Source organism: Sus scrofa, chromosome 7 (genome assembly GCF_000003025.6).
Source record: "Sus scrofa isolate TJ Tabasco breed Duroc chromosome 7, Sscrofa11.1, whole genome shotgun sequence".
Classification (NCBI taxonomy): domain Eukaryota; kingdom Metazoa; phylum Chordata; class Mammalia; order Artiodactyla; family Suidae; genus Sus; species Sus scrofa.
Genome location: NC_010449.5, coordinates 90,827,253 through 90,845,582, shown reverse-complemented (window position 1 = coordinate 90,845,582; position 18,330 = coordinate 90,827,253). Strand labels below are relative to the sequence as shown.

The window sequence follows — 18,330 nt, the reverse complement described above, 5'->3', positions numbered from 1 at the left end:
CAAGCTTGTTCGGACCTATATGTTCCTATAACATCATGGACAAATTGAGACTATGTTAACTCCACATGGACTTGTAATACAAAGATAAAATGGAGTTGTTTCAGCAATTCACCTATTTTACAAAATGTAAGGAGTCTCTGCCTACACCTTACTAACTTCTACTTTAAAACCATCCCATGATCAATCCCAGTCCTCAAAATCCTGTAATATCCTTCTGTATCTTCCCTCTTTTGAGACACCACTGTCAAGGCGATGCTCTCCCTTGCTCAGAAAATTTAACATATCAAGCTTTTGCATGATCAGTAGGTTTTCCTGGGGTCTGCATATTTGCACTATGATGACCATGAAGGTCCCCACCAACACTTAGGCAAGACCTTGTGCCACCAATATTCTTGTATTGGTTACACTGCACTTCACTGAGGTCTTTTGAGACTCTTTGCTCAGGGGAGTCTTTGTCTATGATGATAAGTCCAGCATTGACATTAAGCTCTGATCCTTTTTTGTTGGCTCCTACAGTTAGCTGAAATTTATTTTATTTTGCAAGGGAGCAGAATATACCACCTTCAAATGTGCCCCTTTGGCATATGGATTATTTTGAACAGAAGGCAATCAAGACCCAGCAGACTCAATAAGAACTTCTGTCACATCCTTAAATGCCTAAAAGAATTTAGATAGGAGGCCTGGTCAAGAAAGAGAGCCATTACCAGAGATGACTTTTTATCTGAAAGGCATAACTGCATGGCAGGACAAACATCCGACTACTAAACCTTTGCTTTCTTCATCTTCCTGTGAACTGCCCTCCTCCCATTTGAAGCCCCAAGCCCCTATCTCATTTCTTAGCTCAGATTGGCATATAAGCCTTAATTGCTCGACTGTCTTTGGGTCTCATATTATTATGGGACTTCTGTATACATGAAATTAAAATTTTCTCCTGCTAATCTGACTTATGTCAATTTAATTATTAGTCCGGCCAAAGAACCTAGAAGGGTAGAAGGAAAGTTTTTCTGCTCTGACAGTTTGTTATAAGTGTAAGGTTCCCACAATCCAAATGTCCATCGACAGATGATTGGATTCGGAAGATGTGGTATATATACACAATGGAATACTACTCAGCCATAAAAAAGATGACATCATGCCATTTGCAGCAACATGGATGGAACTAGAGAATCTCATGCTGAGTGAAATGAGCCAGAAAGACAAAGACAAATACCATATGATATCACTTATAACTGGAATCTAATATCCAGCACAAATGAACATCTCCTCAGAAAAGAAAATCATGGACTTGGAGAAGAGACTTGTGGTTGCCTGATGGGAGGGGGAGGGAGTGGGAGGGATCGGGAGCTTGGGCTTATCAGACACAACCTAGAATAGATTTATAAGGAGATCCTGCTGAATAGCATTGAGAACTATGTCTAGATACTCATGTCGCAACAGAGAAAGGGTGGGGGAAAAAAACTGTAACTGCAATGTATACATCTAAGGATGACCTGACCCCCTTGCTGTACAGTGGGAAAATAATAAAAAAAAAAAAAATAAGTGTAAGGTTCCCAAGACTTTTTGGTTATTTGACTGAATTTGTATGGATTTTTGTTTTCCTTAGTGTAGGTTTGCTAAAGTATTGATTTGATACTAATCATCTTGTTTGTCAACTGGCTACATTGTTGTGTGTATTTAAGAACTTTTCCTTGTTTATGTTTGAGTAATAAGCTCTTAGAGAGATCTGTCTATCCATGTTGGCTTCCTGACTAACCCTTCAAGGGTCAGTCTTAAGGGCTTTAGACATAAAAGTGATATCTTCCCTGTAGACTGGCTTTTAGCTAATGAATTCATGGATTCTCCTAACAATAAACTTGTACTACCTCCTGGCATAACTTGGCTTCTGTTTATCTTTCTTGCATTTATTTTTCTAAAAAGCACGGTTGCATAAAAGACAATTTGGAATTGCATTGGTCATTCTGGAATACATTTGACATGACAATTTTTCACTGGAAAGCACTTTTTGAACAAAAGGTGAATACAATTTTGAATAGTCAACGATTAACATTTTTTATTGTTAGGCACTGCTTCAAAATGAAATTTAAATAAAAATGCAAAACATTTAAAAGTTCTTTTGTTAAACTCTCATGAGGAGGTTCTCTGCCTTATTTGTCTAAAAAAGAAATCACTTATTTTATTTAAAGACTTCTCTCTATGTTCTGTTCTTCAGAGATTTAATACAATGGTCTCGATGGAATTGTCAAAGGGCCTAAGACTGGTTGTAATGACTCACTTTCTCTCTTTTTTAGTATTGAAATGGGCTTGTTTGCTTTTAACATTTTTCTCATCTTGGCAAAAGGAAGATATTAGATTTTTATAGTGGTCAGTAACTGTGTCCATCTCCATTGTACACAGCTCCCTTATACATCCTTCCTTTTCTTTTTCCCTCTTCTGCAAAACAATTTATTAATTGATCAAAATCAATTCTAGTCATTATGGATATACCTTAGAATTAGCCAGACAGTCCAGATAAACAGCTCTAACACAAAAAGAGAGGAGAAAAGTCAGATAATAAACTGGGTCAGAGGGTTAAGAACCTGCCTAGAATCCATGAGGATGTGGGTTTGATCCCTGGCTTGCTCAGTGGGTTAAAGATCCAGTGTTGCTACAAGCTGCAGGCATAGGTTGCAGATGCAGCTGGCATCTGGCACTGCTCTGGCTGCAGCTCTGATTAGACCCCTAGCCTGGGAATTTCCATATACATGGGTACAGCCCTAAAAAAAATAATAATAAATAAACTCAGAAAAAAGTTTTAAATGAGAGTTTAACTAATTGTCTTGTTTGCTGGGTTGTAAGATAAGAGGAAAAAAGGAACATGCAGAGCTTTTAAACATCATCTAAGGAGTCTAAGAATTTGGTTTAGGAGTTTCCTGGTGGCCTAGCAGTTAAGGACCTGGTGTTGTCACTGCTGTACTCCTGTGGCATAGGTTCAGTCCTTGGCCTGGGAACTTCTACATACCTCAGGCTCAGCCAAAAAAAAAAAAAAAAAAAAAAAAAAAGGAATGAAAAAAATTTGGTTTATACATACAGAGGTTTACAAATTATATTTGGAAAAAATTCATATTCTATTTCTATTATCTTGATTCTGGACATGTTAGAATGGTTTAATAACTTTAGTTTAAAAACTGTCCTGTGTTTTTTTCCCTAACTTTACCTTTTGTAAGAAAGTTATACTAGAACAGTATTCTAGTTATGTTAAGTCTTGGGTATATTTTCTTATTAAACAATCCTAATTTTAATTTTCTAACTTTTCTTTACTGGTTTTGCAGGAAAATAGCAAGACTCATGCTCATCAAAATCTGGGGATGATATGGAATGTCCTATGAAAAGAGACTGATTGTAGGAGAAAATGTCCTGATAAAAAGGTAGAAAGGAGAGACCGTCGCCATGATGACTCAGCAAATACAGCCAACTGCCCCTAAGCACCCCTCCCCAATCCATCTGCTTCTATAAACTTGCTTCTGCATCTACTACCTTGCCTGACCTCACTTCGGTCTGCCAAGTACAGACTTGGAAGAACTAGCCCATAAAAGCCTTGTGAATCCCTTCTTTGGGGCTCAGGCTCCAGAGAGCGATCTCCTCTGAGCCCTCCCACGTAATAAGCCTGAGTTCTCCAACTCTGAGTGCTCGCTTCATTTCTCGCCTGGTAAAAGAGCTGATACACTGCAGCCACAGAGCTGCTGGAGCTGGTACACTGAAGCCACAGGGCTGTCACTAGAGCTGAGACACTGCGGCCTTGGGGCTGCAGGGCAGATGTCGTAACATGATGAAGTACAAAACATGCTACCCCCGAATATGGCTTTGACATAATGAATATTTTAAGCTGAAGGAATCTGAATGGCAAGTGCAGGAAGGACTTTCTTCTGAGGCACATTAAAAACTCCTCCTGAGATAGGTACCCTTCCTACACCCAAAGGAGAGGAAAGAATCATCCTTATCTCTGAAAATGAAGGGACATAGAGAGGAATCAGAATGAACAGGCCTTGCTAAGTTTCCCCCAGTTTACCACACTTCCCTCACGCACTTGGTCCTTTCATATTCCTCTATGACTTTGCATTCTTCATCAAATCTAATACAAAAATGCTTAGGTTTAATCAATTCTTTAGGGTTTTTTTTTTTTTTTTTTTTGTCTTTTTAGGGCTACCCCTGGGGCATGTGGAAGTTCCCAGGCTAGGGGGTCAAATCATAGCTGCAGTTGCCGGCCTATACCACATCTGCAGCAACATCAGATCCGAGCCACGTCTGCGACCTATACCAAAGCTCACGGCAATGCCAGATCTTCAACCCACTGAACGAGGTCAGGGATTGAACCCACTTCCTCATGTATGCTGGTCGGGTTCACTAACCGCTAGGCCACGACAGGAACTCTGATATCTTATCTCTTTTGACAACTCTCTCTGGTTTTGCCTTTCCCAAATTTGGAATAAAACTGTTGTCTTTTCTACTTTTTAAGCAAGTTTTGAGTTTCCTGGATGGCTACCATGTAATATAAAGATGTGCTCCTTTCTCCATATAAAAGGAAGGATGCTAAATTATATGACATATTTTCATGTCCAGCTTTGGAAGTCTAGAATCATGACTTTGAAGTACCTTGAAAACTTTCATAATAAATTTGTCTTAATGTTTGTCTGTATGGTAGTGACCAAATATATAATCTCTAGAGCCTTAAATGCAGCTGCATATCTGCTGTTAATCTACATGGTACAACAAATTATCAAGAAATAGGGTACATGAAGTCATGGTGCATGTAGAGATCAAAACAACTACTGTGGAAAACCTAATACACAATCACACCCCATCAAAAAGTGGTACCAATCTGGATTGATCACATAATGAAGATAATGGTCTAATTTAGGGTGAAAGTGACCAGAAGTGGGGGCACTTAGAAATGAAATTGAAATCAGAACTTGCAAAACTGTACTATGACTGTTAAAACAGATTAATTGTGCCAAACCATAATACAGAGCACAAACTGTCTTAGTTGAAATTGTTTTTAGCATCAGCTCATTCAGAACCATATGTTCTAAGACCATGAACAAAATGATTTAGTTGTAACTCCACATAGATTCATATGTTTCAAAGATAAGATTACTGGCTGTTCCAGTTCCAGCAATTTGCCTAGATTACAAATTCCGGTGAGTCCTACCCAGATCTCTGGTGGTCTTTGTATGAGGGTCTTGATACTTCTGTGCTCAGTAATACACATCTCCTGAAACGATCTTTCTCAAATACCAATTTTATGAATTCCTCCTCTTCAACTATACTCAGAGCTGTCTCCCAGCCCACGGTCATTTTTACATTGTTAAAAGCTATACCAAAGGCTCAAGACTCACCTCCTATAATAAACCTTACAAAGGAAGAAAATTCTGATATACTCTACAACATGGTTGAACTTTGAGGAACTTTTGCTAAGTAAAAAAGCCAGACACAAAAAGACAAATTCTATATGATTCCACTTATATGAGGTGCCTAGAGTAAACAAATTATATATAGATTGAAAGTAGAATTAGTGGCTACCGGGGCTGAGGGGAAGAAGGAAATGGGAAGTTTAATCAGTGTACAATTTCAGTTTTTCATGATAAAATGTTCTGGAGATTGGTTGCACAACAAGGCAAATGTACTTAGTACTATTGAAATATACACTTAAAATGGTTAAGATGGTAGAATTTTTGTTATGTGTATTTTACTATAATTAAAAATGAAAACAATATGTCCTCAATGGCTTGGCAGGAACAGTTTCAGGGAAGAGTGATGACTTGAAACAAGTAAAAAAGGAAGTATTCTACCCTTCGTAGTAAGAAGAGAAAGATGGTAAGTGAGACTGGGTAATGGCAGAACATCGTGTGGATATTTCCAAAAGAAGTTGAAAATGAAGGCTTGCATTTACAAAAGAGGTTAAGGTTAGGGCTACAGATATGGGAAATTACCTGCATATCTGACATGAGAGGAAAACTCTAAGGGAGAATTTATTGAGAGTGGAGGATACAGCAGAGAACAGCATCCTGGGGGAATATTCCAACTAGGGAATGGGAGAAAGTTCAGAAATGATGAGGAAAAAAGTAGTAGCAGTCAGGGCATCAAGAGAGAACAATCATAGAACACCAGGAAAGAGTTTCCAGTGGTGGGTGAGTAATATCACTGATGTAAAATGATACAGACAAGTTAAGGAGGATGACTATCAGAGCAGGATTTGGAGGTTAGTAGGTGGTAAGTGAAATCAGCAGTTTCTGTACTATGGGAGCACTAACGAGATTTGGGAATTTAAGGAGAAAGCGGAGAGTGAGGAGGGAAAGGTAGTATGTGCCTACTACAAATCTAGCAGTGGATAGGAGGAGAATCTTAGAGAGGTAAGAGGGTGTTTAATTACAGGTTCTCTTGTGATGGTGGTAATCTCTGTCTATTTGGATGTAGAAGGAGATGAGCCACTAGAGTGCTAATATTTGGAGAGGAGAGAAATCACAGTTGTGAGGAAGGTGAGAAACCATGGATTTAAATGGAGAGGTAGAGGAACAGTTCTTAGAAAGTAGAAGTACTTTTTCGTTTTAGATTGGAAGAAGGATAGCTAGAGGAATGGGGAAATTTTTGAGGTAATGAGAAGGGAAGATAGATGAGGGAGTTCTCATCTAGTTCAGTTTGACAAATATATTTATTTTTTTTCCATAAAGGTGGAAAGGTCATCTGCCAAGAGTATAAAGTAGGGCAGCTACTGAGATTTAAAGAAGGTGTGGAATGTATGAATGAACTCTCCACTGGAGGAATGTGCTAGAATATCAACAAGACGGTTACATCAGAGTTACTGAACACCTTTAAGTGCCAGGTTGTCATTAAATGGCAGTAACTTGTAGTTGGTCAGGTAATCATAGTTCTATGGGTTTTTCAGTAATGCTTTTTTCTTGGGAGTAAAAATAGAGAAAGCTGAGAATGGAGTCATTCAGTTTTGTTATTAGCATAGTAAGGCAAAGCAATAGAGTAAAGGAGTGAAGCTACCTGAAATGTTAGAGAGAGTAACTTTGTAGTGAGTCACGCTCTTTAATCTGGACAAGAAATATAGCATAGCTAGAAGAAAGTAATAGATGACTGTGAAACCAGCCTCCACTATTTACATAAAATATATAATGATGGATAAGTTGCTTCATTTTTTAGCTTCAATCTTCTCTTATGTAAAATGAAGGATAATTATATTAACCTTATAGTTTTGCTGTAATCATAAAGCACATAGCGGTACTGGTCATAGTAGACACTCAACTTCCTACTCCTCCTCTTATTACTGGGGACAAAGATTTTAAAGATTATAGTTTTATAATAACAGCTGCTTGTGGTAGCCCCCAAAGAACATTATATGGAGATTTAATTACTTAATTAATTTTTTGTCTTTTGTCTTTTTAGGGCTGCACTAGTGGCATATGGATGTATCCAGGCTAGGGGTCTAATCAGAGCTGTAGCTGCCAGCCTACGCCACAGCCACAGCAACGCCAGATCCGAGCTGCGTCTGCGACCTACACCACAACTCACAGCAATGCTGGATCCTTAACCCCCTGAGCAAGGCCAGGGATTGAACCCGCGTCCTCATGGATACTAGTCAGGTTCATCAACCACTGAGCCAGGAAGGGAACTTTGTATGTGGAGATTTTAGATAGACTCTATATATCTAAAGTTAAAACTTGTTTGTATGAGACATTTGTTATTGACAGTAGTCAAGAGATTTATAAAAGATGGAATAAAATAAGAAAAGACATAGTGGAGATAAATACACTTAATTCTGTAGTGTGTGTGTGAGTGTGTGTGTGTGAAGCAGGAAGGGAGGGAAGGAGGAGGGATGGAAGGAGGAGGTAGGGAAGGGATGAGAATGAATAGAAATGAATAAATATGAGTTATGGAAGATGGCTGAAGGCGACTGAAACTAGAAGAAAACTCAGCATCTATGGAAGGAATACTTATTGCTAGTATTTGGAGTAACTAGGTAAGAAGTATGCAATCTTGACTTCCTAAAGCTAATTCAGCTGGCTAACTGATGTGCAGTTTAAAGAACCATAGGTCACTATCTAAAGTTTCAAGGGAATCAGAATATATTTGGAGGGAGATGATGTCATCAAGAATCAAAATTAGAAAACAAAACTGGGAAATATAAAGATTGGGGAAAGAGGAATAAGGGACAGCTGCCTCCTAAGTGTAAAACTTGCGTCTCTGAATATGTTCAATTGCCTACTAGTAACTCTAATAAATATCTCAAACTTAACATGTCTACAGTGGAATGTCTGATTTCTACTGCTTAATCTTTCTTACCAGGGTAAAGGTTAACTATCCTTAGAATTTCTCAGGCCAAAACCTTGGAGTTCAATTCAACTTTTAACTTTTTATCTTTCACCGTGATTTCACTAGAAAATCCTGTTGACTTTACCTTCAAAATATATCCTTAATCTGATTACTTCTCACCATCTCCACTGTTACCACTCTGCTACAAATCTCTGGCTGGCATGCTGCATATCATTTTAACTGGCCTCCTGGCCTTCCACCTTTTCTCTTCTATGTGCCAAGCCATATAGAAGCCAGTGAACATTAACAAATTTAAGACATGTTATGTTCTACACCATGATTCACTTCCTTAAAAATGTCCATTTAGAATAAACTTGTCTTATTTCTGTTACCTCTCCAACCTCATCTCCTTTGACTTTGCTCTTCCCCTCTATACTTGAGCCACTTTGACCTCCTTTGCTGTTCCTCAAACACGATAAGCATGAACCCTACTTCAGGGCTTTTGTGTCTGCTGTCCCCTCTTTTTAGAACACAATTTCCCTCATATGGCATATATTCTCTATGCTTTCAGATTTCTACTCTAATTTCCTCTCATCAGTGAGGCCTGATTAGCCTACGTAAAACAAAGGACTTGAATAGTCAGGTCCGGGCAGGGAAACCAAAACTCCACTACACATTTCAAATGGAAGGGTGGGAGAAAGGAGAATTTAATACATGGGATTGATTACAAATGTGTTGGCAGAGTTGGAGAAACAAAAGAAGAAAAGTCCATTAATAAAGATCAGTAACTGCAAGCAGAGACCATCGTCCCCAGAGCTGCTGGGGAAAAGTGATGTTACTGGGTTGAAGAGCTCATACTCTGCCACCTTCTTTCTACCTTCTAATATCATGTTAATGCACCACAATGGCAAACACCTATTGGACCATAGCTGGAAAGAGAGTCTGGGAAATTGTCTTTTCAGGCTTCCAGCTCTATTTTATAGGGGTGAGAATAAAAGGGCTGATGTGGAATAAGTTTCAATAGATGATAGCTGGCATATACCTCTTCTACCAGCATTCTTAATCACCTTACCCTCCTTTTAAAAAATTCATACCATGTACCACTATTTGCTTATTTATTGAATATCTCTCTGCCATTCCAGGCCATGTCAGAATATAAATCCTATAAGAGCAGGGGCTTTGTCTGTCTTGCTTGTTGCTACACCTCCAGTAGTCAGAATAGCGCCTGGCATCAGTATAGTAGCATACTAAAAAGGGAGGGATTGTGAGAGCAGACTGCCTTGGTAGAGAGGAGTATTTAATCACTGACACTGTTTAGAATTGCCAGTGCATGGTAATAATAAAGAAAATAATGACTAATGACTTGTAATTAGTTTTATTACTGATTTCTAATTTTCTGCAGACAATGCATTCTTTTATGTGAGGGTAAAGGATTAACAAAACCCTTTCTCCATCTCTAAGGACATATTTGAACTTGGGTTAACTTTTTTTAGTTCAGTTCCTCTGGAAACATGATAAAGTAAAATGTCAGCTTGTTAGTAGGCAACATTTCTTATGGTAAAAATGGCCTCTGATTGGTAACTTGCATATGGAATGGAAGAAACTACAAGTGAACTATAAGTCTCTAGTGGAAAGCTTAGCTTTGGGCTTCCAAGAATGTGGTAACATTTGAAACTGGGTATTTCCTTCCTGGGGACTCTGGAAGCTGTCCAAGATTGTTATAAGAAATACTGATTACTCTGTCAGACATGAGACTGCTAAGCTGGTGGTTCCCATACTCTCCTAGAAGAATTCTGGTTCCCTTGTACCTAAATGTCACTTGAAGAACAAAGATAATAGCTGTTGCATGGTTGTATGAATTGCTAAGATGACTGGTCCCACTGAAGAAGAAAGCCTGATGTTCCCCCACCAGATGCTGAGTTTCCTATTCAATTAATATATTTCTAAGTAAATTGGTACAAAGTACAGTATATTCTTTTCTTGTTTAGTTAGGAGAACCCCTGGTGGGCACTCCAGCATGTATTAGATGGTCAATAAATATTTTATGAACAAATGCATGAGGTTGGAAATATATAACATTATAAAATTATGTGCAATTATATAATTACAGAATAGTATTACCTAAATTTTAATATGCATAGTTTGTTGAAATTAATAAATGACTATACCAGCTATTCTGTGTTAGTTATAGTTTATAACTATACCTCCCCAATTTTAAAATAATTCCCTTATCTTGAACAAACTCAAAATACTGAGCAGGTTTTAAATATAGTATACATACCACCTCACACCAGTTGGAATGGCCATCATTAATAAGTCCACAAATAACAAATGCTGGAGGGGGTGCGGAGAAAAGGGAACCCTCCTGCACTGCTGGTAGGAATGGAAGCTGGTACAACCACTATGGAGAGCAGTATGGAGGTATCTTAGAAAACTATACATAGAACTACCATATGACCCAGCAATCCCACTCTTGGGCATATATCCGGATAAAACTTTCCTTGAAAAGACACATGCACCCACATGTTCATTGCAGCACTATTCACAATAGCCAAGACATGGAATAAACCCAAATGTCCACTGATAAATGACTGGATTGTGAAGATGTGGTATATACACATAATGGAATACTACTCAGCCATAAAAAAGAACAAAATAATTCCATTTGCAGCAACATGGATGGAACCAGAGACTCATACTGAGTGAAGTAAGTCAGAAAGAGAAAGACAAATACCATATGATATCACTTATATCTGGAATCTAATATATGGTACAAAGGAAACTTTCCACTGAAAAGAAAATCATGGGCTTGGAGAACAGACCTGTGGTTGCCCACTGGGAGGGGGAGGTAGGGGGAGGGAGTGGGAGGGAGTAGGAGGGACTGGGAGCTTGGGGTAAATAGATACAGAATGTTGGCCTTCCGGATGGATCAGCAATGGGATCCTGCTGTGTAGTACTGGGAACTCTGTCTAGTCACTTAAGATGAAACACGTAATGTGAGAAAAAAGAATGTATACATGTATGTGTAACTGGGTCACCATGCTGTACAGTAGGAAAATATATATAAATAAATGATAAAAAAATAAATATAGTATACATAGAGGTAGCATATGTAAAGCCATACATATCAGGGGAATTCAGAACTAACACTTAAGGGGAGCATGTACTGTGACTGAATGAATTATAGACTTGCCATATTAATAGACAAAAATAATTTCTTTCAATCTCTCTGAAAATGAATGAACATTTTATTTCCCATTGTTTTCTGGCTATCTGAGGAACTAAACACTTCAAGAGAGATACTATGTTTTATTTATCTCTTTTATCTCTGGTTTCCAGTAATGTCTAGCATAGAAATACTCAATAAACATTTGTTGAACTAAACTATATGGTAAAGCCAAAAAAAAAAAAAAAAAAAGGAGTTCCCGTCGTGGCGCAGTGGTTAACGAATCCGACTAGGAACCATGAGGTTGCGGGTTCGGTCCCTGCCCTTGCTCAGTGGGTTAACGATCCGGTGTTGCCGTGAGCTGTGGTGTAGGTTGCAGACGCGGCTCGGATCCTGTGTTGCTGCGGCTCTGGTGTAGGCTGGTGGCTACAGCTCCGATTCGACCCCTAGCCTGGGAACCTCCATATGCTGCAGGAGCGGCCCAAGAAATGGCAAAAAGACAAAAAAACAAAAACAAACAAACAAAAAAACTATATGGTGATAGTCATAATAACATCTAACTTTGGATAGAAGTAGGGAGGAATGTCAAGCTATACGGAGCCAGAGATGATAGAATTCAGAAGCATTATTCCCTTGGAAAACCATGGTAAGTACAGCAGATCAGAACAAGTAAGGAAAAGGAATCATACAGAATCTATCCAAGCTTCTCCAAGGATAACCAAGATGGGGCACGGAACAAGGGCTACAAAATCTTTCACCATGTATGTACCTTCTCTACTCTCACTCCATTTTTCTCTACCACTAGTAAACAGTTTTAATAAAGAGTGTAAACAATAGCTTTAAAAAATACGACCAATGTACTCTGAAGGATAACTGAGATATTAGTTTAGACCTACAAAAGCATTAGGAAGAACACAATCAACACAGCTTAAACAAAGTTGCCTAATAACTAGTTGTCTATTAGTCTGCTCATTCTATTTAGCTTTCCTAAACCTGATGAAGTCACTGAGATGCACAATGCATATAAATAGATCTCAAATAAAAATAGCTCATTAAGTCAACCAGCTTAACAGAAATTTCTTTTTTTCTTTCCTTCTTTTTTTGTCTTTTTGCCATTTCTTGGGCCGCTCCCGTGGAGGTTCCCAGGCTAGGGGTTGAATTGGAGCTGTAGCCGCCGGCCTATGCCAGAGCCACAGCAACACATGATCTGAGCCGAGTCTGCGACCTACACCACAGCTCAGGGCATCGCCGGATCCTTAACCCACTGAGCAAGGCCAGGGATCGAACTGCAACCTCATGGTTCCTAGTCGGATCTGTTAACCACTGAGCCACAATGGGAACTCCCACAGAAATTTCTTTCCGATGCTAAACATAGTGCCTATTGGTCCTAGTGATAGCAAAATCCTTCTATGTAGATCAACTGAAAAGAATGTTTATTTTGGGTTGGTCATAGTTTTAGGGAATGACTAATTTACCGCACTGGGAAGTAAGTAAATCTAGAATAGTCATTTATCTATTAGCAAAACAAAATATTCTTTTCTTTTCCCTTTCCAAAAGAACTATAAGGGTAATAGACCCTTGAAAATGTCCATTTCTAATACTTTGAGAAATTAAAAGTAAGGTAACAAATGGCTTATTTTCATAACAAAGTCAGAAATTAAAGAGGAAAAAAAAAGGAAATCTTGTTAATCTTTTAAAAATACTATAAGGTCTAAATGAATTACTTTAAAAATCCCAATAGTTTCTGATCTTGCTTTTAGGCTTTGAGTTTCCAGCAGATTCACTTTTCATTATGTAAGGTCCCAGTTTGACCTTACAGCCTCCAAATAAAGTTTTGTATAATCTAAACAAAATAGGGAACGGGAAGTTTTTTCAAGAGTTCTGATAGAAAGATTGACTAAATTTTCCCTCCTAAATCAGGTCAGAAATGACATTTTGACACTGTCTGAATAGCATGCTGCCAGAGATGCTAACTTTAGAGGAAAAAGAAAAACCCTGATTTTCAAATCCTTCCTGGTGATTAAAAATCACACGGAATGTTTAGCAAGAAGAAGGGCTAGCCATCATATCCTAATACATTGAATTACTTCTCACACAGAAGTGGCCCATCATTTCAGTAGCAGGGTAGGCACAATCCACTGTCCTGATAGACTAAGTATACAGTTGAATATCTACACCTAGCAGTCAACATTCTTTGTTCATATGTACTGAGTGTGGAATGCCACTGGTTGTAATATTTCATTCTAATAAATGGGAGGCAACATTTCTTAATATGTAATTTCTAGTTCTTCCTTCTCATCTTCTGTACTTGAACTATCCTGAGTCCATTTATTACTTTCCTGTTATAGAAAGGTGTTAAGATCTATAATCCACAATGTCCTATTTGTAATGCAGAACACAGAAAGTCAGAAATGTTTTCATTTGAAAGCTCCACTCCCCCTTACATCCCCCAGCCCCCTTTTTTACCTCATTTCCAGTTGACATGACTGCAACCACTGGAAACTTATTAACTTCAACCTCTGTGACACCTACAGTTGCCAGAAGACCAATCTCTGAGGGGCCCATGTGGGTTCCTTTGGCCAAAACACATTCTCCTCTTTTAATGTCATGGCCAATGGGTCTGAAAATCAAAGCAGAACCATAAGCAGTAGGATGAAGGACAATATTTTCTCAACTCACAAGGAAATTTTAGTGTAAGAAGAGGAACTCAAGGGGGAAAAAGTCAAGAGATGAGGCAGGAGCAGAATAATAAAATGAAGAAATTCTAAAAACTCTATGCTTTTTTACTTAAAAAAATTAAATCACACTACAGAAGACAAAAATAGGTTTATAGCTATTGCTACTAAATAGGAATATGTTACTCCAAATTTGAAAATTGTTTTACAAATTGCTTTGTACCACATTCCAGTCAAAAATCTCAATTGCAAACTTTCTTTGATGTAAGGTAAGAATTTACATGAAAATACCTAATGCCATTAATGATAAGAGGTCCATAACTTGTCAGCTTTGTAATGAGGAGAATAATGCTAATGAGGTTACAGTCATGGAAATAACTTCCATTTAGAAAGACCACTTAGGTTAGTCCAGTTCTGTAGTGGCAGAGGTCCATGCACCTTGGCCTGCTGCCATAGAGATGAGAAAAAGCAAAGCTTTGTTAGAAAATGTTGAGCAAACTGGTATTAATGGAATCAAGGAAAACATGTTCCATTGTAAGGATATTTGTTCGAAACACAGACACTACGTATGGTAGGACAAGTAGTCTCATTGTCATACATAAAGATTAGCACATTATTCCATTATTACTGGTAGTCAGTAGAGGAGGTGCTTTCAGTTAATTATATAAAAACTCTGGGGCAGAGTTCCTGTTGTAGCTTGTGGTTAACAAACCCGACCAGGATCCATAAGGACGTGGGTTTGATCCCTGACCCCACTCAGTAGTTAAGGATCTGGTGTTGCTGTGGGCTGCAGTGTAGGTTGTTGCAGATGCAACTCGGATGCGGTGTTGCTGTGGCTGTGGTGTAGGCTAGCAGCTGCAGCTCTGATTGGACTCCTAGCCTGGGAACTTCCATATGCCACAGGTGTGGCCCTGAAAAGCAAAGCAAAACAAAACAAAACTGGGACTATTTGTATTAATATCACATCTTGTATTATCTAGGGATAAGGATAGGTAATTCTGAATTATCTAGGAGTGGGATTAATTGTGGATTATGTAGGCTCATGACTTTACCACCTTCACATGTTACTCTTGAATATTTCATTTGCCCTTACCGACTTCACAAAAAAGTAGGTAAGGCAGACATAAGATACAGAATTCAGAACATTTATTTTGCTACTTTTAAAAAGCCTTGAAAGCTAATGGTTAATTGACTGAACTATGAATTTATAGTAGCCATGCTCTCCTGAGATCATGATCATGGTAAAAACAAAAGTTGGCTATACATTCAATGTGTTATGAATTTACCTGATATCTTGGCCTGGCCGAGCTTGCACCAGAATTCGTACTTCAAGCTCTTCAGTGCCCTAAAAAAGAGCAAATTGTGTAATTTCAAACAGAACAATCTCTAACTGAATTTTGATCAAAAAAATTTATCTACTCAAATGCTTTTATCATGACATAGGCCCAGAATATATATAAATATAGAGGATCATAAAACCTTTTGCTAAACCCTTTGAACATGATGAATTTCTATTCATAGGTTCTTGAAAAATTAGGTTTGATGCCAAGAAATGAATGAATACATTTTCACTAATTCTCACGCATTTAAAAAATGTGCCCGAGTTCCCGTCGTGGCACAGTAGAAAAGAATCTGACTAGGAACCATGAGGTTCCAGGTTCAATCCCTGGCTGTAGCTCCGATTGGACCCCTAGCCTGGGAATCTCCATATGCCACGGTATGGCCCTAAAAAGCAAAATAAAAATAAAAATAAAAAAGTACCCATTCAAATATTGATTCTTACTTTGTAAGCAGCATTCTCAAGGAAAAACAGGAAAAAAAAAAATAGATTGCTACTCTAAGAGACACAGTGAATGTGTGTGGAGATAGCCTTCTCTCCTGTTCCCATAAATTATGGATTCAATACCATCCCAAGGCCCCCAAATATCTGTAGAAATTTCAGTGAAGAACTTATAGTTTGCCGGGTAGTAGATTTCTATAAATTAATGGTGATCATCATTTTTACATTTATGGGCTGTGAATAATATTGAGACACTGGAACTGTATCTTGTCATCTGGCAGAGTATGTGGACGCATGTGTTCTGGATTTCAATGCTTTCCTGGCTTCCCTGATGTCAGTAAATCTGTTGAACAGTTTTAACAGTAGGGCAATGGGATCTGTATGCCAAGAGTTGAATTTATAAGCCTTATTTGTGAGAAGATGGTTAAAAAAAAGAAAAACCCCCAAATCAAGAAATGAGGGTGTCGGTTCACTGAGTAATTAAAAAAAAAAAAAAAAAAAAAGGAAGCAAGGGTGTCTTTCAGCATGGCCCAATTTTACTGTATACCCAGCCCTGGAGATTATATTTATTTTTAATTCTAATTTTAAAATACAAAGTCTCCAGAGTTCTCGTCTTGGCTCAGTGGAAACGAATCTGAGGATGCGGTAGGATCCCTGGCCTCGCTCACAGTAGGTTAAGGAGCCAGCATTGCTGTGAGCTGTGGTATAGGTCGAAGACGCAGTTGGGATCCAGCATTGCTATGGCTGTGGTGTAGGCCGGCAGCTACAGCTCCGATTTGACCTCTAGCCTGGGAACTTTGATATGAAGCAGGTGGGGCCCTAATAAAACCCCCCAAAAACCCCAAAATCAAGGTCTCCTAAACCTCTTCAAGAAACAAATAAGGTAGCCAATCTTAAAACCTCAGGTGAATCACTGTTGTATAGCAGAAATTAACACAACATTACAAATCAACTATATTTAAATAAAATAAATTTAAAAAGTCCTCAGTGGAAAGTATTCTTTTGTTAGTGAATGATTATCTGCTTTCAATAATTGCCATTAGTTTCAGAGAGCTAAAGTCCTACTTAGATTAAAAAAAAAAAAAAAATCCCAGGATCCTTTATTTTAGGAAATAGAGGGTGAATTGACATAAATTTAATGTTTCCAGGCTGTAACTTGGTGGCACATATTTTCCTGAATTATAGAAAACCAGAGCTGAAAGGGTCATTTGGTTTAAACACATGGCCTGGTGTAATATTCGAGAACTTGCCCATGTGTTCTTTGCTATTAAATTCTTTTCTATTAAAATTTCCTCCACATTTTATCAGAAGCTAGTCTTGATGAACAAACTTCTCAGCTAGAAGGTATGTCAATAGTTAATACCTCTGCTCTCATGTCTTGAGGTAGTTTCTTTCCTTGCTTGCATGTGAAATTTCTTGGATCAAATGTGTTAATTCTGCTGTAGTCATAGTAATGACCGTAAAAATATCTGCTATAACAAAAAGTGTTCCAGCCCAAGGCAATTCCTTATTTACTGGAGACCCATCCTACAATGTAAAGTTCTAACACAACCAAGAAAATTGGGTTAAACTCATAAACGTTACAGAAAATGGGCATGACTTTTACTGTCATAGGAATGGAGCCATAAGACCTGGTAATGACGTACATCATCGGATTCCCTGATAAGTTCGGTATCTTCCACTTGTACTACTGCATCAGCACCGCAGGGGATTGGAGCACCTGTTGTAACCCGCATGACTTGTCCTGGCATTACTGTCTGAGTCGGCTGGAAATACAAACATGTAAGAATTGATTACTTTGCTGTTACAAAGGAAAAGTCTATAGGAACAGTCTTTGAAACAAACCATAAAAGGAAAGTCTTACGGTCTTATTCATTTTAGGAAAATGTAATAAAAGTCACAAATAGGTGCACTTACACCAAAGAGGTTTTCACTTGATTTAAGGTAATGACTATTAGATGTCTTTCTTGGTGCTCTGTTTTCCTTTTGAAGAACTGCCACTTGTATTTGCCACTATAATTTCTCGCTCAGTGTGAATTTTCTTTTTTTTTTTTTTTTTTGCTTTCTTTTTTTTTGCCATTTCTTGGGCCGCTCCTGCAGCATATGGAGGTTCCCAGGCTAGGGGTCGAATTGGAGCTGTAGCTGCCAAGCCTACACCACAGCTGTCTGTGACCTACACCTCAGCTCATGGCAACGCCGGATCCTTAACCCACTGCTCAGGGACCGAACCTGCAACCTCATGGTTCCTGGTCGGATTCGTTAACCACTGAGCCACGACGGGAACTCCTGAATTTTCTTAATATGCGTAAAGTGATTTGACAATCTTTAAAAAAAAATGACCTGCAATATTATTTTATGGATGACAATTATGAAAAACTAGCATGTTGATGATTTACTGAAGTTCTGATGTTTGAGAA

General features: G+C 38.3%; 1 protein-coding gene across 22 annotated transcripts in view; it reads right to left on the bottom strand.

Annotated features, from left to right (window-relative positions):
- GPHN (gephyrin) overlaps positions 1–18,330 on the bottom strand; it is a 567,900-nt gene that overhangs the window by 68,043 nt on the left and 481,527 nt on the right. For 13 of the 22 annotated variants that reach the window (XM_021098013.1, XM_021098018.1, XM_021098005.1 and 10 more), the window contains 3 exons: positions 17,545–17,679; positions 15,420–15,478; positions 13,925–14,078 (listed from right to left, as the gene is read on the bottom strand). In XM_021098013.1, coding sequence (XP_020953672.1) covers positions 13,925–14,078; positions 15,420–15,478; positions 17,545–17,679 — 348 coding nt within the window. 22 annotated transcript variants of the gene reach the window in all.